The sequence below is a fragment of the Bos mutus genome, chromosome 28 (assembly GCF_027580195.1).
Source record: "Bos mutus isolate GX-2022 chromosome 28, NWIPB_WYAK_1.1, whole genome shotgun sequence".
In the NCBI taxonomy this organism is placed as follows: domain Eukaryota; kingdom Metazoa; phylum Chordata; class Mammalia; order Artiodactyla; family Bovidae; genus Bos; species Bos mutus.
In genome coordinates, this window is record NC_091644.1 from 7742968 (window position 1) to 7764971 (window position 22004).

Sequence of the window (22004 nt, forward strand, 5' to 3'; positions counted from 1 at the left end):
AGCCTCCTCCGGCATGCACGCTGGGCCAGTATGAGTCACACGTTCACTGGCCCCTCTGAGAGTGAGAACCAGAATATGAAACCTGGAAACATGTGAGTGCATGCAGAATACATGTTTTTAGGTCAATCTGTAAACTAATATGCAGACCTTCAGATAAAGATATGAATTTAACCAATTTCTTGGTAATATCAAAAGAAAGTAAAATAGCAAAGACTTTACATGGAAAAAGGAAGAAAATATTCCTACCTGTTCTGAGGGCATTTCACCAAATAGTGTCTCACTGTGAAAGGAAAAAGAAACAGAAGATGGTAAATAAATACTACCTTAGATACATATGCCCCAGGAATTACTAGGAAATGTAGGTGGCCAGGTATTGTCCAGTGTTTGCACTAACCACCTCTCCAGGTTATCTTTGGATGAGTACAGTAGACTCATAGCAAGGACGCCATGGACACTTGATATCCTTCAACACCTGGATCAAGCCAGGCACGAAGCCGTAAACCTCAGACTTCCTGGTTAATAGCCCCCAATATTCTTTTTTTTTTGGCAAGTCAGGTTGAGTTGGATTCTAATCTGAAGAGTCCTGGAATAACAGAGTCACCCAATCTCAGAGCTGTGCCTTAGATAGGAGAAAGCGTTCTCAGGACAACTTGTTTCCACTTAGATCCTCCTCTCTATAAAGTGGGTTTTCATTCTATGATCAAAGATCTTCCAGGATGTTGATTAAGGAGGCCCTGGGAAAGACAATCTTTTTTTTTTTTTTTGCAATGACATTCTCCATAGTAGGTAGCCTTCAGGAGAAAAAAAAAAAAAAATTCTAGCTGCAGAGGAAAAATAAGATTACCTAGGCAGTTATCCTAATAAGTGTCCAATCTAAGCTCACTGTTGAACTTACCTCAAATAGAAGTAAAGCTGAAACAGCCACAGGGCCCTGGAGTTGTGTAGTAGAGTGTTACATCAATGGCCCCAGTGAATCACACATTAATATATTCTATCTCTGCACATCCTTATATAACTCCCTCCTACACTGACACCGAGCTTGGCCATGTGATGAGCTTTGGCCAATGAAACATTAGCCAAAGAATCACAAGCAGAAGCATAAAAGGCCCTGTGCTTTGAGGCTTGTGCTCTCTCTCTCTCATTGCAGGGAACTCTTCTGTTACCACACAAACAAGCCTGGCTAGCCTACTGGAAGATGAAACCACGTGGAACAGACATAAGACATCCCAGCTGAGGCCCCAGAGCAGCCAGGCCCCAGTGCCCCACCAGCAGGCTGAAGCTGCATAAGTGATCCAGTTGAGGCCAGAAGAACTGTTCAGCTGAGTCCAGTTCACCTTTCTGATCTGCAGATAAAACAGTTGTTTTAAGCTCCTATCTACGGAGGTGACCAATGCAGGCTCCATACCAGGATGACAGAGTCTGAGCTTCGGGGAGTTTTTGGTTTATCTGATCCAACCCCTTGTTAGTAACTGAACTCTTTCTGCATTGTGTTCGCTAAATACCTACTATTTGCTGGCTAATTTATAGTTGCAATAATAATAAAATCATAGTTCATATTTATTGAACTCACCATGTCTTCCTGGCACTATCCTAAGCTTCCTATATAGGTCAGTGGTCTTTAGTCTGGGGTTTGCATACCCCTGGAAAGAAAGGTTTGAAGGACATCATTTTCTGGATCCTCACCTCCCATGGTACTCTTTCCTTAGAATTCATTCCACTGGAACTTGCCCTAGGTCTGGCTGTATTCCTTTCCCTCCCTCCCTGTTAAATGAGCCTTTCTACTTCATAAAATTAAGGCATTCCTCTCACCCATCCTGACTTGTACCTCAGAGACCTGTCCTGGGGCTAGAAGCCAGTGGGCACATCAATGGCCTCAGTGAATCAATAAATGATCTGGACTACTGGTGTGAGTGTTGAGAAAGCGAGTGACTAATGGCGGGGCACACAGACTTTTCACTGGAGGAGAGGTTTCCAATATTTTGCTTTCAACAAGGATTGAAATATGAGCTAATCCAGTTGTCAGCTGGTAGAGAATTAAAATCATTTTCCATGATAGATCATTATGACTTTTGACATATAACTTGAAAGCAGTTTAAAGTATTGAGTAGTGTAAGGAAACTTCATCCATTCCTGCCTCTTTTCATAGTGAGATTTTGCAGAGCTAACATCTATTAAAAATATAGGAATAGAAATGATGCTGAATTCTATTACTACGTAAATCCATACGAGGCTATATGAAGTAAAAATAAAAATCCATTTCCAATAACATTTTACTTCTTGAGATTATTAATTATTTATCTAAATTTATAATATATTTATGTGGTTTTGATTAATTTTATATTCATTTTCTAAATCTTTACTAATCATGCAATATTTACTGAAAACTCAATCCAAAAAAAAATTTAATACCTAGAGACTTGTGGAATAAGAACATTTTTAAAACCTTAATGCAAAATTTTTATACAAATACTGTTTTACAGAGAAATATAACTAGACCTCGCTTGCAATCTCCCTTAAACATGCATAGCATAACCACTGCTGATGACATAATCACGTCACCTGTGTTAGCTAGGGGTCCCCAGAAGCAGAGTTTGTCTATAAGACAAGGATTCGAGTGCAGAGGCCATGTGGGAAGGAATCCTGGAAAACCCACTGGCGAGTGAGGAAGGGAGACCAGGAAGAGAACAAAAGCAATAAAGGGTGGTTCTGGAGCCAGTCTCCACCATGGGTCATAGCTTAGTACCCAGGGCTCTTGACTCAAAGGCTCCCGGTGTCACACAAGGCAACCGCTGTGCATAGAAGCAGAAATTCAGGATGTGGTGCTTTTAAATGGTAACCTGTGATTTTCCGGACTCTGAGGACTCTAAAAGGAAGGGCTGTTTCTCTCACCTCTTCTAATAGGAAGATACCTGGGAGCCTGAGGTATCTCTGCCTCCTCAGCTCGGGCCACACTACATCCACTGCATGGCTAAGGCTCCCAGATGACACATCCAGGTTGCAGGCCGTCATCCCCGGGCCTGTCCCTGCCACAGCCACGCCCCATCCTGCCAGTGCCTGTCGAAGTGTTAGGGCCTCTGAGGTCTGCTCCTGAAGGTTCGGCCAATCTGCTCTAAGGCTACCGTGTCCAGGTGAGGGCTAACCCCAGCCTGGACACGGTCTTGCCTGGGCTACAGGATGCCAGCCTGCAGGTGGCAGTTGTACCAGAGCGATGCCAAGCGATGCCAAGCCCCAGGCTCTCGGGAGCTACGAGTTGCCATCTAGGAAGGACCTCGGCAACAACCACATGGAAGGCGGGAGGAAAATTCCTCAGCAAGGTCAGTCCCCAGATGGCTGAGGTTCTCTTGAGCAGAAACACGAAGGCTGAGGATGGGGCTGGGCTCGGGCTCTACCACTCCCTTGAGTGGGGACTTGGACAAGCTCCCCAGCTGTGTCCTTGGTCAAAAGGGAGCGACGCAGGCTGTCGACCGGGCTGGCAGTAAGGATCCGTGAGGATGTGGAGGGGCCAAAAGGGGTCTAGCCTGCAGTGGGCACTCAGGCTGAGCCCTGACAGCTCACAGGGCTTCAGACGCTGTGTGCAGGTACGCGTGAGGCCATCTGGGCCCACTCCCAGGGGGCGGAGGGCAGCTGAGACCTGGGTTCCCAGTGGCCCCTTGAGAGGCCTGGAGTATGTGTCCTGGTCTGCCTTGTTGACTCTGGAAAAGAAGGACTTCTACTGAACTACCTATGTGGCTCTGTTTCCCTGCTCTGCCCACAGCCTAACAGGACTTGCAGCTCCAGGCAGATTTCTCCATTATGCCCCTGAGCCCAGGAAGAGATGCCTTTACAGCAAAACAGGCTTGGGGACTGCCCATGTGGCATCCGAACTCCAGCAGCTGGGAGCAAAGCAGCTGGGAGACAAAGCCATTTGCCCACCATTTGGTGAGCAGCTGTCATCTGCCAAATTCCAAGGAGAATGGGTCAGAGGCACGGGCCCTGCCTTGCACGCTATCCGCCTGGAGGGAGGGAGACACATGTGCACATGTGCAACACACGCCACGAGCTCATCAAAGTCATCAAGGGTTTGCAACAGGAGAAAAGCCTGGACACTGTGGAGAAGGTGGGCACAGGCATGGAGGGGGCGCCTGGAGCGCAGCACAGACTCCAAGCACAGTGGGCAGGGCGCAGGCTGCGGAAGACGGGTCTGCCTGTAGCTCTGGCTCTGGCTCCAGTGCTTTGGGCTCTGAGCTCCCATCCCGGTCATCAGCACTCTTCTCCACTCTACTCAGGCCCTGGAGGCTGACCTCTATGCACTTCCCTCTGGCTTCAGGTCTGGATGGGAGGACCAAAGGAAAGCATCCCTGGGACATGTGAAGGAGGAGGGCAGGAAGGGGCTGAGCAGAGGCTCCTGGCTCACTTCCTGCTCCCGCCTGGCTTGGCCTGGCTGGGTCCTTCCACGGCTCCTAGTGGTGATAACTCTCTGAAAGCTACAGCTCTCACAAGTTCCAGAACCTCTCCTCCTCTTGTCCCCTAAGGTCTAGGGTGGAAACAGCATCCCATGGGTGTTGGTTCCTGACGGCCTCCCTCTCCATCTCTCCCTGGTTCCCTTAGCCCTGCCTGCACCTCTGCAGAGAATCCCCTCTAGAAATGCTGCTCGGTGTCCCTGTTTTATTTTCCCCTTAAGCCATGGGCTCCAAATGTAATACTTGCCAGCTTTATGAACTTAGGCGAACAGTAATCATCATTATATATATTAATAACTATACGCACATGTCATCATAAATACAGGATACTTACAGGGAACCAGAATGTGTTAAGGGTTTCATTTGTGTTTTTTTTTTTAACTTAATCTTCACAACAGTCCTATGAGACTGATACACTGCTGCACTCCTCACTATTTAGACGGAGAAGGTGAGGCATGGCAGGTAAGTCATAAGATAGGACATGAAGAGTTGTCACTGAACTGGAGTTATTTTAATTCCAAAGCCCAGCTATTACCCAGGTCATCTCTGGGAGCTGAAGTGTCCCCATATATTTCAGAAATTCCTAAGTGGCAGGGCACAAGAAGGGTATTTCAGAGGAAACACACAGGAGCTGATGGAAACGTGTCATGGAGGCTTGGTGAGAGGAGGGGCTAGGGAGAGAAAGCAGGCAGTATTCATAGGGAGCTAAGAGTCAGAGTCGCAATTACTGCAATCACTCAGGAAGAAAGATTAAAGCAGGAAGGGGCTGAAGACAGCATCCAGGGGACATGGATATCAGCAAGGAAGGAGGCAGAATGAAGTGAACACTCAGACTGGACAGGAGAGGGGGAGGGAAGCCTTTCTAATCCCTGCCAGGCACAGTGTCAGATGCTGTAATTAAATTAAGAACACACAGCAATATTCAGTCTAAAGAAGGTGGTGTCCATTCCATGTCATTTAATAAATAAGAAAGCCAAAGTTCAGAGTGTGTAAGGAATGTGTCTGAAAACCCAGTCTTAAGCAGCAGAATCAAACCCAGGGTCATCTGACTCCACAGACTCTTCTGGGAGGAAGAGAGAGGTTAAGGGTGCTCAGAAACCACAGAAGGAAGGGATTTAAGAAAGGGGGGGAATGCAATGATGTCAACAGTGGTTACGGTTGATTTTCGCAGAGTCTAAGGGAGACATATCTCCCCCACTTACTTTGCTTGCCAGTCACAGGTAAATAACCCCTGACTCAGGATGTGTTTTGCCACCAAAGTGATACTTTGCCCAGCTGTCTTCTGTCTGTCTGTGGTTTGCTTGCGCTGTCACCCCAGACATGACTTTATCCATTCTCTTACCTCTGGACTTCCTCTTGCTAAACACAGACTGCCAGATGATGGTTAGGGTGAAGAGCAGGACACTGAGAATCCCCACACAGCACACGAGCACAGCATACACGTAGAGATCTGAAAGGCAGGGGCACGAGGGTCACTGCCAGGCAGGCCACACCAGAGGAGATGCTCCAGATAAAGAACTCCACACATCATCAAAATTCAACTCAGAATGAACCACATGCCTACATTAAAGGAGACACAAGAAAACTGCTGGAAAAAGAGAAGAAAAATCTTTGAGATCAAGAACCAAGCAGAGAATTTTTAGACTTAACACCAAAGCATTACTCAAATAAGGAACACTTAATTAAATTGGATTTCATCAAAATTTAAAACTTGTGTTCTATAAGTATCCATATGAAGAATGAGATAACCCACATACCTATCAGAATAACCAAAATAAAACTAGAACGATAACAGACACGGACGAGGACATGAATCAACTGGGCCACTCAGACCTTGCTGGTGAGAATGTAAAATGGTACAGGGGCTTCTGGACACAGTATGGCAGTTTTTGAAAGGGCCCGCCAATAATCACCACGCAGCTCAGCAACCGCTTTCTGGGGGCACTTGTTCAGAGCAATGGAAACTTCAGTTCAACAAAAACCTGGCTGTGTATGTTTGTAGCAGTTTTATTCATAACAGCCCAAAATTGGAAACCGCCCAGATGCTCTTCAATGGGTGAACGGTTAAACGGCGCCCCATCCACACTATGAGACACTTCCCAGTAATAAGAGGGAACAGACTCTTCGCACGGCGCTCCATCCACACTATGAGACGCTTCCCAGTAATAAGAGGGAGCAAACTCTTAGCACGGCGCTCCATCCACACTATGAGACGCTTCCCAGTAATAAGAGGGAACAGACTCTTAGCACGGCGCTCCATCCACACTATGAGACGCTTCCCAGTAATAAGAGGGAACAGACTCTTCGCACAGTTGTGCTAAGTGAGAAAAAATCCCCCCAAATTACACACTGTACGGTTTTATTTACACAAAGCATTTTGGAATGACAAAAACGGTAGTTCTGGAGAAGAGTGGTTGCCAGGGGTTAAGGAGGGAGCGGGTGGGGAAAGTGGGTCTTGCTCTCAGCGAGCCTTGTAGTGAATATTGCGTATCTCAGCTGTATCAGTGTCAATGTCCTGGTTGCAATGCTTTACTGCAGTTTTTCCAGATGATGCCTTGAGAGAAACTGGATAAAAGGCTGAAACTGGTACAAGGAATCTCTGTATTACTTATTAGAAATATACGTCAATCTACAAATGTCTCAAAATAAGTTTGCTTTACAGTCCAAAGACGAAATCATGTTCATATCTATCTTAAACCAGGCTGCTGTAACAAAATACAAAGACCAGGTGAATCAGATGACAAAAATTTATTTCTCACTGTTCCAGTGACTAGAAAGCCCAAGATCAAGGCACTGGCAAGTCCAGTGCCTGATCAGGACTCTCTTTCTGGTTTGGAGACGTCTTCTCCGGTATCCTCACGTGGAGGAGAACAGAGAGAGAGCAAGTAAGCTCTCACAGGTCTCTTTGTATAAAGACATTAATCCCATTCACAAGGGCTCAATGCTCATGAGCTCATCACCCCCCGCCCCCCTGCAATCCCTACCTCCTGATACCATCGCATTAAGGGTTAGGATTTCAATATACAGGTTTTAGGGGACACGAACATTCAGCCCATAACAATAAATACAGCCATTTCTTAAACTCCAGTGATCAACTTATTCATCAATCCGACTGATAAAATGCCCAAACTGCCCAGAAATTGAACGGGAAAATGGAAGCATTATCTAAGGCTTCTACGAAGCAAAAATAAAGTGAAAGTGTGAGTCGCTCAGGCCTGCCCGACGCATGTCCAGTCTTTTCTACAGACCCCATGGATGGTAGCCCGCCAGGCTCCCCTGTTCATGGGATTTCCCAGGCAAGAATACTGGAACAGGTTGCCATTTCCTTCTCCAGGAGATCTTCCCAACTCAGGGATCGAACCCCAAGTCTTCCACATACAGGCAGCTTCTTTAGCATCTGAGCTACCAGGAAAGCTCACAAACCAAAAAGCCACAGATAATTCAAACTTAGTAAATGTTTGAACTTATAAAAAATGCTTCTCTGCTGACTTAAATGTTTTCAGCCAACAGACATATTCAGCCTGGAATCAAGATCGGAATCAAGCTGGAATCAAGATTGCAGGGAGAAATATCAATAACCTCAGATATGCAGATGACACCACCCTTATGGCAGAAAGTGAAAAGGAATTAAAGAGCCTCTTGATAAAAGTAAAACAGGAGAATGAAAAAGCTGGCTTAAAACTCAACATTCAAAAAACTAAGATCATGGCATCTGGTCCCATCACTTCATGGCAAATAGATGGGAAACAATGGAAACAATGACAGACTTTATTTTCTTGGGCTCTAAAATCACTGCAGATGGTGACTGCAGCCATGAAATTAAAAGACGCTTGCTCCTTGGAAGAAAAGCCATGATAAACCTAGACAATATATTAAAAAGCAATGACACTACTTTACCAACAAAGGTCCATATAGTCAAAGCTATGGTTTTTCCAGTAGGCATGTATGGATGTGAGAGTTGGACCATAAAGAAAGCTGAGTGCTGAAGAACTGATGCTTTTGAACTGTGGTGTTGGAGAAGACTCTTGAGAGTCCCATGGACTGCAAGGAGATCCAACCAGTCAATTCTAAAGGAAATCAGTCCTGATTATTCATTGGAAGGACTGATACCGAAGCTCCAATACTTTGGCCACCTGATGCAAAGAACTGACTCATTGGGAAAGACCCTGATGCTGGGGAAGACTGAAGGCAGGAGGAGAAGGGGCCAACAGAGGATGAGATGGTCGGATGGCATCACCGACTCCATGGGCACGGGTCTGAGAAGCTCCAGGAACTGGTGATGGACAGGAAGGCCTGGCGTGCTGCAGTCCACGGGGTTGCAAAGAGTCGACACGACTGAGTGACTGAACTGAACTGATATTCAGTTTGCTCCTAAGTACAAGAAATATAATAATGAATATCCAGAGGTCTTCTCGTCAAGAAGTCAGAGGGCTACATGGTACCCAAACTACAGACATACATGCCCAGTACCAGAAATACACGGAAGAGGGACCCATCCAGCTTTGGGAGGTTTGGAGGGGCTTCCCAGAAGACTGGACCACTGTGGTAAGCTGTAGTTAAAATAACATAGAAAACGCAAAAATGCAGAGAGGGAATAAAATCAGAAAAAGAAAGAGAGAAACAAGCCATCAGCCCTCCATCACTCTGAGGTGCTACACTTCATGATGTCTATGCATAGAGTTTTAAGATCATAGCTATTTTATATCTTGTGTTTTATTTTTTCTCATTAGGGTCTCTTCAAAGAGTTATTTTAATTTTGAAAAATATGATAAAAGTTTCTGCTATTAATATATCATCATGAGTGACTTAGCATCTTATCCTTGGCTACTCAAAGTGTTCCTAACTTCCCTATAAAAAATGATTCTAAGATGAGTATTCATAACCTTAAACTTTAATGACTCTCTCACATTGTGTTCTCAAGATTTAAGTTCCTGGATGTGGAATTGCTGAGTTGGCAAGAATGCACGTTCGTAAAGCCATCAGGACATGGAGAAGCAGCTGGTTAAGTGCTGAAGCTGAAAAAGCAAGCAGTAAGCCTCCTGGGCTGGCTGGATTGCAAGGAGGCCTGGAGAAGCAGATAAGGTTATGGTCAAGGAGAAAGAAGAAGGGGAAATGGAACAGAATCACACATCTCAGGGTCCGCTAGGAGGCCCTAGGTAATCCCATCCCTGGAGAGCCTCCCTTGGTCTCAGGCTCAGCCAACATATTCACCTAAGCTAGCTTGAGTTAGCTCCTTAGAAGGCAACTTCGAAGGCTAGACTAAAAATAAGCTAAGTATCAATAGAAAGGGGCTTTCCTGGTGGCTCAGAGGGTAAAGAATCTGCTTGCAATACAGGAGAGCTGGGTTCAATCAACAGAAAGCACACAGGACAAGGTTGCTGGGGACGGGAGCACTTACAGCAGCATTTAGGGAGCAGGGCAGGTGGGTGCGATAGAGAGAGAGCCCTACAAATGGGGCGGGAGCCGGGCACAGGAGCCGGGAGGACGAGTGAGAGCCGTGGAAGCCGAGACAGTAGAGTGTCATAAGAAAGCTTTCCCGGTAGCATCCAGTGCTATTGGAAACCACCATTGGGTTTTCCCACTAGGAAGTTATTGGAAAAGTCCTGGAGGAAAGCCCCTTTAGTAGGGTGGTGGGGACAAAGCCAGATAGCCGGAGTCAAGGAGCTCAATGGGGTATGAGGAGACTGAGCTAGACACAGAGAAAACTGTCTCCTATAAGTGAAATCAAAACTGCCTTTCTAAAGAGATGCCTGTGTCTCAGATGTGTGGGCTTTGCAGCTTAATTCAGTAGAGAACTCTGCAAGTGGGCAGTTACGGGGACAGGCTTGGCCTTCCATTTAACATGAAGTTCCAAGGGACAGAGCAGAGGTCACAGCCTGGGACTCAGGACAGGATACAGGACAGGCCAGAACATGAATAACATATGGTCAGTCCTGGATTCACACACTGTTGAGCAAACTATTCTGGGAACAGGACTACAGAGCCATTTCTGGCTCTGGAGGCTGAGGAACAACGCAGTCAAAGTGCCAGGCAGACAGAACATGGGCAGGGGGGTGCAGCATCTGTCTCAAAAGGATTCCGGAGACTCGGGCCCCGGGAGCAAAAGGCAATGGCAACTGGACTTCAGGATTGGGATGGAGAGAACTCTCTTCCTTAAGTTTCTGTGTCGATGGAGCAGAGTGACCTGAGTCACGAGTTCCCCTCTTCATCAGACGGCGTCTCTGGTTTCAGGACTACAGGAACCAAACAGGGATGAGGTATCAGGGAGACTCTCCCACCAGTGTCCCCCCAAAACCTACTGCAGACATCTGTGGCACGCTCTAAGGTAGGAGGCAAAGGGCTCCAGGAGGCCCACATGACATTTTCAGATCACAGCCTCCTCAACGTGCACAGAATGGCTCTCCACAGGCAGCCACGGCTACAGAGTCATAAAACATCTGGCCAGCCCGGAAGGCTCAGCTGCACCGCCAAGCACACAGGCCCTCCGGGCTGTGGACACTGGCCAGCAGGCACCAGCCACCCTCACGTGGGTCCCACAGGCTTAGCACGAATCAGGCCTGCTCTATTGTATTCTCAAAGCCACAGAAACATTAAACAGTATCACCTTGTAGGAGGAGAAAAAGCTCAGGAACACCTGAGGTTTCTGTGGATTGGGCAGCACCCCCAGTTGCTGGTTTTTCCCTCTGTTTTCAAGCATCCCTTTGCTGCAGAAAGGCGATCTCCCTGCTGGAACTACTCAGAACACTAAAACCACCTCCCCTATCTTTCTCGGAAAACAAAGGGAAAACAAAGGTTAAACCCTGAGCCATCGGAAACGCCAGCACAAATGACTAAGACTCCAGGATGGTTTTTGCCAGCAAGCTAGAGCCAAAGTGTTCCCCGGGTGACACAGTATGGCTCCAGATGCGGTTCTCAGGCTGGATACTGGCCCGCAGTTGCCTGATCTTTCACCTTTTCCTTTACCTTTTATATAAACGCCTCTCTCATTATAAATGTTCGCTCAGAGGTTGTAAAACTCGGGCCAGGCCAAACAATGCTGGTCCGGAGGCTGAATCCTCACCTTCAGCTTCAGGTTGAACCTACACTTAACCAAATCCGGGCTTAGCTTTTCAAATACCACAAACACCTGAATGCTCAAAATAATTCTAAAAATCTTGCTTGTTCTCCGAAATCACTTGCAGTTTCATCGTCTGCAGCTGGACTTCCAAAGACACCAACGTCTTTGTTAGATTCAACTGCAAGCCGCCATGCAGAAAGTTGTCTCCCCACCGCCCCCAGCCCAGGCCTCCCTGAAGCAGATGGCGGGGCCGGCAGGCTGGAGTGATGTGCATGCCGCAGGGAGGCAAGATGTGGTGCGCTGTGTCTGCATGCCAGCTCCCATCCGTTCCGAGAGCCAGGCCACACCAGGCCAGGCCAGGCAGAGCAGTCCCCATGAAAGGCAGCCTGCGCACCTGTTGCTGGGCAACCATGAGCCTGGCTGGAGTATTGAGCGCTGCTTTGAAACCCGGTGACCCCAGCATTCCTCAGCACAGGGAAGGAGCTCAACTCCCCCCCCGCCCGGGGCCACTGAATCCAGAAAATTGATGTCCATCCTCTATATTTCCAGGGCAACTACAAATCCCTATTTTGCAGTTCTGTGGAGAAAACCAGGTACTTCTACTCCTGTTTTTATCCAGCCAGTAATAATATCTTGCTTGGGGAGAAATACCTGAGCTATAGCCCGGAGGGATTTTAACTTACTCCAGCGTCTCACCAAGAGGCCTGACAATGCTTTTTTTGTGGTGCGGGCATGCAGCCAGGCTGAGCTGAGTCCCAGGAGGACAGATATCCGTCCTCAAGCGCTGCCGCTGCGCTCCCATCCAGGAACGAAAGGGCAAAGGCCTGGGATCAGACGCCAGTGAGTTTCAGCTGTACCCCTGGCCTCGTCAACACTGTGGCTGGGTTAAAAAAGCAAAATCCACAGATGCTGCTGCTGCCGAAATCACAGGGAAAGAGCACTTTGGACACAGCTGCTCTGAGGCAGGATATACACTGAGAATTCCAGTCCTGCTTTTCTGTAGAAACCGAATTCTCTGTGTGGAGAAGACCATGGGCTATAGATTTTGTGTAGAGTTAAATTGAGAGTAACCCTGATATTCTGTAGCTACACATGAACTAAAAAGTAATCATTAATCATACAAAAAACTAAATCATACAAAAAACTAAAAAGTAATCATTAATTGTACAAAATGTTTTAGAGATTGGGATTGTGCAGCAAGGTGTGTGTGTGCAGACTTTTAAATGCTCCAGTCTTTCCAAATATATAAAGTCCTGGGTTTGGGGCCACAGTATTTTCAAACAGTCCTCGGATCACTTGCACCAGAAACACCTCAAGCCCTGATGAAGTGCAAATTCTTTGATCTCTTCCTAAATGTAATAATCAGATTCTTGGCAGGGGCGGGATTGGGGGACAACCCAGAGTCTGGGTTACTAACAACCCCCCAGGATATCCTTTTGCACCTGAAGATAAACAGGGTTTGGCAGAGCGGAGTGCCTCACTGAGGCTCTATCCCGCCTTTGCATATGTCAAGCCTCCTTCCTCATGACCTTTGCCACAGGCGGAGTGCCTCACGACGGCCCCCAACAAGGGTTCCTGCTGTCACATCTGCCAGTGATCTGTCTTAGAGAGCCCCCAGGGTATCTCCAGACGTGCCCCCTTCCAGTGCCTGGGTTACAGGGCAGCCTCAGAATATGGGCACACCAAGTGCTTTTTCTAATGCTTCACTCTGTGAGGATGAAAGTCACACGTCTCTTTGCTAACAAATAGGCATTCACTGAATGAAAGGCTAAGGGAGGGAACTGTGGATTATTTTACTTGGAGAAGATCATTAAATACAGAAAAAGCCATCTACAAAATGTGCAGAAGAAAAGGCAGGGAATACAAAGAATCACTGTTACAGTAAAGTGCAACCTGAGAAATGCAATATTTATGACTTCAAAATGAAACAATCCTAATGGCCTACCTGAGTGACACTTTATGCCTTGCAAACCAGGTTCGTAATTATGGTTACGTTTTTCTTAGGGAGACAGTTCCTCAAGTCACTGTTATTAACTAGCTATCAGAAGAGGTAGGTTTGAATCCAAGTGCAGTCTGCCATGAGCATGTTCTCATATCCACTGAATTAACAAAAGGTGATGCTGAACCCCCAGGGGACACAGGTCTCAGATCCTTTTCCCAAGGCCCATACATCATCAAAAAATGCAATGCCTTCACAAGATGTAATCCTTCACAATTTCCTGATCACATCTTAACATTAATCTGTTGGTTTTTTTTTAACTGATCAAAGGTTCTGCCTGAGAACTCACGAAGTACATTCTTTCATTGCTTATGGTCGTAATCTTCAACCACTTTACAATAATTTCTGTGAGTTGTCCATACTCTAAGGCCATGTACTTTCTCAACCTTGGCACTCTTGAATTTTGGGGCCAGATAATTCTTTGCTGTCAGGGCTGACCTGTGCATTGTAAGACCCAATAGATGCCAGTAGCACCAAAATGTTCTTGTGGCAAGCAAAACTACCCAGACATTGGAAAACATCCCCTAGAGGGACAAAATTACCTCCTGTTGAGAATGACTACTCTAAAGCTCCAGTCTGAGTATACATCAGATCACCCGGAGGTCTTATTAAAACCTAGGTTTCTGGGGGTAACACCCCCAGAGACTCTGAGTCCGTAAGCACGGCGGCACAGAGCGCAGTGCACTGTAACAGCCTCCCGGCTGTGCTGATGCTGATGTGATGCTGATGCTGCTGGTCTAGAACCCGTTTGGGGAAACACCTAGGGCCATGGCTGCAGGCTGGCATCTCGTAAAGAACTTCTAACAAGTTCCAACTTAATCAGAATCTCTAGAGATGGGGTTCAGGCAACAGTGTTTTTAAAGTTCCCAGGTGACTCTAACATGGGTTGAAAATCACTGGCTTAAGGAGAAGGCAATGGCACCCCACTCCAGTACTCTTGCCTGGAAAATCCCATGGACAGAGGAGCCTGGTGGGCTGCAGTCCATGGGGTCGCTAAGAGTCGGACACGAGTGACTTCACTTTCACTTTTCACTTTCATGCATTGGAGAAGGAAATGGCAACCCACTCCAGTGTTCTTGCCTGGAGAATCCCAGGGACGGGGGAGCTTGGTGGGCTTCCGTCTATGGGGTCGCACAAAGTCGGACACGACTGAAGCGACTTAGCAGCAGCAGCAGCAAGGTTTACAAATGTTTCCAGAATCCCAAACTCTTAAGAAACCTGAGATAAAATTAGTCACAGTAGATGTAATTTGCCTTTTTATATTGCTTACAGGTCTCTCCTTAATATCACTTAGGAGTAGGAATTGTGAAGAAAAACAAACACCACCAAATTATGCAGATTGGACCTTTCAACTCTGTTCTTTCAAAATCTGTGGACTGATACCTCCAGGCATTCCCATCCTACTCCTGACTATGTTTAAAGCAAGAAAACCATTTGATATTAGGAAAAAACTAAGAAGTCGGGGTCCTTTCTTCTTATTCTATTCATTTCCTATTACTGAAAAGTGAGGTTGCGTCTTATAATAAAGAAATAAGTAAGAATTACCTTCAAAAAATGCCCATGTCTCCTTCTTTTTCTCAACGGATGAATCTTCAGAAGATTTGAGGGAAATCACTGTAAGACAACAACAAAACAAAAACCCGAAATTGCATAGCATGAAGTGAAGTAGTTTATGAACCTGGCCCATCTCAGTCCAAAAGATTATATCATATGGGATACATGGCACTTACATTTATAAAGTAATTTTCACATTTGCAAAAACCACATTTAATTGTCACAACTCACATGCCAGGGGAAGGTGCAATGACTTACACGTAATAAGTAAGAGACCAGAGAAGGGAATTAAGTTTTTGGTACTCAGTTCGGTAGAAGTCCTACACACCCCATATATTAATACTTACTACATCTTTCCAAAATGTAGTGCACTTGCTGGGTACCTCTAGGGAAGCCCGAGGTCTTCTGATGACTCGGGGTCGGTGCTCTGAGCACCATCCTCCGTGTAAGCCAGTCACCCAGTAGCATGCATCTGATTCTGAGATTATTTTGTTGGCTTTCAGTCAGCGGTTAAGCACTGAATTCACTGTGCCTGCTTTCAATCATCAGGAAACACAACTGAGTTACAGGACTTTCCTGGTGGCTCAGACAGTAAAGAATCTGCCTGCAATGCAGGAGACCTGGGTTTGATCCCTGTGTTGAGAAGATCCCCTGGAGAAGGGAAAGGCTACCCACTCCAGTATTCTTGCCTGGAGAATTCCATGGACAGAGGATCCTGGCGGGCTACAGTCCATGTGGTTGCAAAGAGCTGGACATGACTGAGCAACTAACACTTTCCCTACTTTTTCAAACCTTGAATGTAATACTGAAGAGTCTAGAACCATGGAAAGCTTCCATGTACACGGGTAATCTAAAAATTGACCAAATGGAAAAATGTAAGTGTCAGGGGATGAGAGCGCTGTCCAATGGAACTTTCTGAGGAGAGGGAAGTGCTCAGCGCCTGCACAGCATGCGCAGCGGCCGCTGCACGTCTGTTGAGCGAGTGAGACGTGGCTTGTCTGCATGGGACGAGGAGCTGAATTTGTAACTGTATTTCAGTTTAATTAATTCACATGAAATAGTTACATGTGGTCATCGTTTACTGCATTGAAGAGTTCTAGAGAAGAGAATCTAGGGCCCAAATAAAGACAAAGGTGGTTGGAATAAAAATTTAATTAATAGAGGAAAGGGACATGGCAAGGATGGTCTAAAATTTTAACTGTTTATTGCCCCTCCATTAAACTTGTACATTATTATTGCCATGGGTTCCAAATCTGAATTTTCCATCTTTGTTTTTCTCCAGGTCTTGGATGGGTATTTCCTATTGATCTACCACACAGATCACTAATCTTCTCTTCACCTGTCTCTAAGCTGCTCTTAAACCCATCTACTAAGCTTAACATTTCATTTATGGTATTTTTTTCAGTTATAGATCATTCAATTCTTTTTTTTTATAAAGCCTACACTCTCTGATGAATTTCTCCAGCATGTCATCTAACTTTTCAACCATATTAATCATATTATTTTACATACATGCCTGATAGCCTTCACATCTGCATCACCCGTAAGCTTATTTCCATTGTCTGTTTTTCTTTAAGATTGTTTAAATTGTTATTTATTTATATTTATTTTTTAAATTTTTTAATTGAAGGATAATTGCTTTACAGAATTTTGTTGTTTTCTGTCATACATCAACAAGAATCAGCCACAGGTACACTCATGTCCCCTCCCTCTCGAACCTCCCTCCCATCTCCCGCCCCACCCCACCCTTCAGCCTATCACAGAGCCCCTGTTTGGGTTCCCTGAGCCATACAGCAAATTCCTATTGGCTATCTATTTCACATATGGTATTGTAAATTTCCAGGTTACTCTCTCCATACATCTCCCCCTCTCCCTCCTCCCCTCTCCCATGTCCATAGGTCTGCTCTCTATGTCTATTTCTCCATTGCTGCCCTGAAAATAAGTTAATCAGAGCCATCTTTTTAGATTTCATGTATATGTGTCAGTACACAATATTTATTATTTCTCTGGCTTACTATTATCTGTATAATAGGCTCTATAATAGGTTCATCCACCTCATTAGAACTGATTTAAATGTGTTCCTCTTTATGCCTGAGTAGTATTTCATTGTATATGTGTACCACAGCTTCTTTATCCATTCATCTGTTGATGGACATCTAGGTTGCTTCCATGGTCTAGCTATTGTAAACAGTGCTGCAGGGAGCATCAGGGTACATGTGTCTTTTTCAATTTTGGTTTCCTCAGGGTGTATGCCTAGGAGTAGGATTACTGGGTCATACGGTAGTTTTATTCCTAGCTCTTTAAGGAATCTCCATACCGTCTTCCATAGTGGCTGTATTAGTTTAAATTCCCACCAGCAATGTGAGAGTGTTCCTATTATCTGTTTTTTATCTTGATCTTGTCCTTTGATGTTCCTGATAATTTTTTAGCTTGAATGCCAGACATTGTACAGGAAAGTCATGGTGACTCTAGATGGAATTTTATTATCCTCATCGGAAATCAGAGTAGGAGGACGCTCAGCTGATCCATTGAGAGTATGAGCTGCTCAGAAGCTGGGTTTCAGTTTTTATAGGATATGCTCTATTTCTGTTTGCCCTTACTTCAAGGATCCCCAATAGAAAGCCTCAAGTAATTATCATAGACCTTCCAATTTTCATCTCACAGTTAGAACTGCCAAAAGCTGTTTGCCTCATAAACAACCTGATTGTCACTTTCTGCATAACTTTTCTAAACAAGCACTGCATATTTCCATTCAGCTGCTCAGTCGTGTCCGACTCTTTGTGACCCCATGGACTGCAGCACGCCAGGCCACCCTGTCCATCACCAACTCCCGGAGCTCACTCAAACTCATGTCCATCAAGTCGGTGATGCCAACCAACCATCTCATCTCTGTCGTCCCCATCTCCTCCTGCCTTCAGTCTTTCCCAGCATCAGGGTCTTTCCCAATGAATCAGTTCTTTGCATCAGGTGGCCAAAGTACTGGAGCTTCAGCTTCAGCATCAGCCCTTCCAATGAATATTCAGGACTGATTTCCTTTAGGATGGACTAGTTGGATCTCCTTGCAGTCAAGCACTGCATAAGAACGGTTGAATTTCTTATAAATGACTCTGACAATTAGGCTCCATCATTGCTCTTCTCTGCAGTCAATCTATCTGTCCTTCAGAGAACAATTAGGAGAGCTGAAATACATAGGCACATATGTAATTGCATAATTATGTCACGCAAATATATCTATGAAATATAAATAAAAATAAATTTAGGAAAAAATCCTAATAAATTAAGAAAACTGAAATGCAGACTACTTTTTCAGCTTTTCTAATTGTTCTCAGAAGGAAGGTTTTGTCCTGTGGGGAACAACTCCCCTCCCTGTAGATCCTAAATTCCTCAAAACCAAAAAGGTGATACCTCCACATCACCATCTGGGGCACCCTGCCTGGCAGCTGGTTAGCGTCCAGTAAATAACTGACCTACTTCTTTCTGATGGCCCCTGAAAGAAAGCAATTTGGACATCCAGGAATGAACCCTTAGTGGACATTTGGTCTTTCGTGCGTTATTAGATATGTCAGACAATTTGCCTAACATCCTTCCTACTTAATTTGCCCCACCCACAGCCTGTATAATCTACTCACTGTCAGAGCAACTGATCAGACTTCCCCTTCAAGAATTTAAACAGAGTAAATATGGTGGTTGTAGGTCCTGGGGTTGAAAAGTCTATGGACTCTGGGGTGGGCAGCCGTTTCGGAAAACAGGAAAGCAACTGGAGCAAGGGCAGAACCTGCAGAAGGAAGGTCAAGGATAAAGAACTTGATCCTGGTGGCATCCTGGGTACCAAGAGGCTGATGTGTTTTCTAACCTTGCATTCCATCAGTTCTGTATCCTTAAACCATTCCCACCTCTCTTCTGAATTAGCTTGAATGAGTTTTCATCTTCAACGAGTTGAGCCTAGGCTAGTATAACCACAGAGTCTTAAAGACAATACCAAAAGGAAAATAAATGGACCTCTGAGGACCTGAGATTTCAGGAGATCAGTGATGCCCGTCATGGTCCAGAGCCTGACTACTCTAAGTGTGGTCCACGGACCACCAGCATCAATGTTACCTGAGAACTTGTCAGAACTACAGGATTGCAGGGGCTCCAACCCAGATCTACTGGATCAGAATCCGCTTTTAAACCCAAATTTCTTGAGTGAATCATATGCACTTTGAAGTGTGGGGTGCACTGATGCGCGCTAGGTGAAATACCAAGTTGCCATTTGCTAGTTATGTGACCGTGGGCGAGCCACTTACCTCCCCATTTGTTATACAGGGATGATAATAAGTTCAGGATGAGTGTGAAGCCAGAAGGGTTAATATATGGAAAGTACTCAGAACAGTGCCTGAGACCTAATGAGCCATTTTTATCCATAAGACAGCTCCATAAGAGCTTAGCTCCTTAGCTCCAGAAGACAGCAACTTGGTCTCTTTTATTCCCTGCTCTAATCCCACACCTAATTATAGCATGGTCCTTTCCTGTCAGCCCTGTGCCTCAGAGTGTGACTCTTCAGATGTCCAAACAGTCCATAAGAAAGAGTTCCTTGTGGCTTAATGTCTGCAGTCCCTTTGCCTTATTTGAGATTAAAGGTAATAAATAAGGTCTCCCCAGAGGACTTGCAGAGATGGGTATTGAAAGAACCAGCAAGCTGGGATTCAGAACTAAGGGACTCTAAGCAAGGAGTCTGTGGAGGTTCTTCATTTCTCTCCAGTGCGGCTATTTTACGGGAAAGTACAGCAACCTTGTTCGGCATATGAAGATCAGCAACATTGGTCATAATCTTATCTGTTCTTACAAAAGAGAAAATTTTTACATCAATTCTGCCAGAGCTTTTGAAATTTTCCCAAGGTTCGGCATAGCTATCTTATTTCAGCTGCTAATCCTGTGCTATCTCAAAGTGAATGTGATACATTGTGTAGCCACACATGTCTGAGTCCAGAGATTCAGGCCAATGCCCTGCTTGAGGTGGCCTCTGTCTTGCCCCATGCTTGGAGCCCAGCCTCTCAGCCAAGAGCTAATGCGGGGCTGGGCAGCATGCCCTCCAGGAGAAGGTACACTACTCTAGATGGTAGGAATGGTGCCAGCCCTACCTCCCAGGGAGCCTTGGCTCTGCCACCCTTCCTGCATCCCAAAGTCTTGTGAGGGAGGGCTGTACAAGGACCGCCTCCTCCCACAGGGTATGGGGCCTGGAAAGAAGGCGGTAAAACTGATCAGGGAAGCAAAAGGAAGCCCAGTTTGGCCTCAGCACCAAGCCACTCTTCTCAATACAGCTTTATCAGCAACATAGTAGGCATTTTGAGCTCTGACTCCTGTGCCCATTTATCAATGGGTCTGGGCCACAGGATAAAGGGAAAGCAAAGAGCACTCAAAAGCTAAGTCGTCAGCTGACCTCTTGATGGCTCTGTAACTTTCTGGGGACCCCAGCCCTTGGTGGGCTGCCCTTCTGGTGAGGCGGTGGCCTGACAGCAGTGACAGGCCATTCTGGGCTCCTCCCCAAGACAGCAGAAGCAGATGAAATTTAAGAGGGGTGGGCTGTGGGAGCCACCACATCCCGGCCCTCTGGTTGAAAGTGGCCGCGGGATCAAACTGTCTGGAAGAACACAGCCCAGAGGCACCAAGACAGGACAATCCTTTCAGCCTCGTGTCTGGAGGAAGCAGATTGGACAGAAAGAATCTTAGTCAAGTATCCTTTGCTGGGACCTGTGGGGCAACCACCACGCAGAGAGATGTGAGATCTGAGACCATTGATTTCTGACTCGGACAGAACATCCTGCAGACTCCCTTGGGGAGGGCGGATTTCACAGGCTGTGGCAGGCTGTGTCCCCCTGAGTTCACATCAAGATGCTGTGACAAAGCCCTTCAACTGAGGGACTTCCTGTTCCCTTCCTAGTCTCCCGTTCACCGATGATACAGACACCTTTATCTGAGCCTGCTTTGAAGGACTGACCCACCCCCCCACCCCACCCCCAAGCCAGTCATTCATGGAATGGCGGACTCAGGATTGTTAGAGGCCCTGGGAAAGCCCCCTTTCTCCCAGTAGTCTTTCCCTCCTGCTTACCTGTGCCTCCAATTCCTTTCACAAAGAATCCTATGATTAAAGGAGCTTAAATTACAACCAGGGGCTACATCGAAAGTGAGGAGCACATTTCTGACACAGAACACCTTCTGGGAGGCAGGAGCTGGTAGAGAGAAGTGTGGGGAGGGCCTGGGTACAGACAGGGGAATGAGGGGGCCGGGGAGCAGCAGCCCAGATGCAGGAAGGACTGGCTCCAAATTTGTGAGACATGCCTGTACCTTCCTGTTTCTACCACTCACTGAGCGCCCGAAGATCAAAGTTTTTAAAATGTTAGTGTACAGGGGAAACAATTAGGCCTCTTGTGGCCTCTTGAGGATTCCCAGGCATGACCCCTGAACTTCTGGTTCAAGTAATTTGAGGGAAGGCCTGGGAATCTGTATGATTAGGGAGCACAAAGTTGTGGAAATTCTGAGGCTCGAGGTCCCAGAAGGCCGCATGGAGAAGCCCTGCCTCACACACTCCTAGGACAGAAAGAGGTGAGTCCCATGAGACATGGGAGGGGGATTCAGGTCATGAGGAGCCAGACCCTAGGCCTCAATCTCCCGTCTAGTCCAGGTTAGGGTCCAGAATTCAAAACTCAACCAATGCGCCTCAATTTAATCCAGGGACAACAAAAGTAACAGCATGACCTGAAGAATAAGACTATCACACAAGTGTTGTTTACAAAGGACTCCAGAAGAGCCCTTTAATAACACGTCTCAGTGCAGGGAAATACACGGTGAAGAGCACAGCTTTCAAGGAAGTTATTTTCAAAAGGGCAGACCATCTATAAAGGATGATGTGTCTCCCCAAAAGGCAGACTCAAACTGGGAAGCTGGAGAGAATTTGAGTCAGGGAGGCCTTCCTCCA

The 22004-nt window shown here is 46.1% G+C and overlaps 1 protein-coding gene across 2 annotated transcripts in view; it reads right to left on the reverse strand.

The window, feature by feature from the left end:
- Positions 1-22004, reverse strand: part of VSTM4 (V-set and transmembrane domain containing 4) — an 82037-nt gene that overhangs the window by 41069 nt on the left and 18964 nt on the right. The window contains exons 3-5 of one of the 2 annotated variants that reach the window (XM_070364545.1): positions 15041-15109; positions 5782-5889; positions 247-280 (exon numbers count right to left, since the gene is read on the reverse strand). In XM_070364545.1, the coding sequence (XP_070220646.1) occupies positions 247-280; positions 5782-5889; positions 15041-15109 (211 nt within the window). The remainder of the gene's footprint in view (positions 1-246; positions 281-5781; positions 5890-15040; positions 15110-22004) is intronic. The other variant, XM_070364546.1, reaches the window with a different exon arrangement.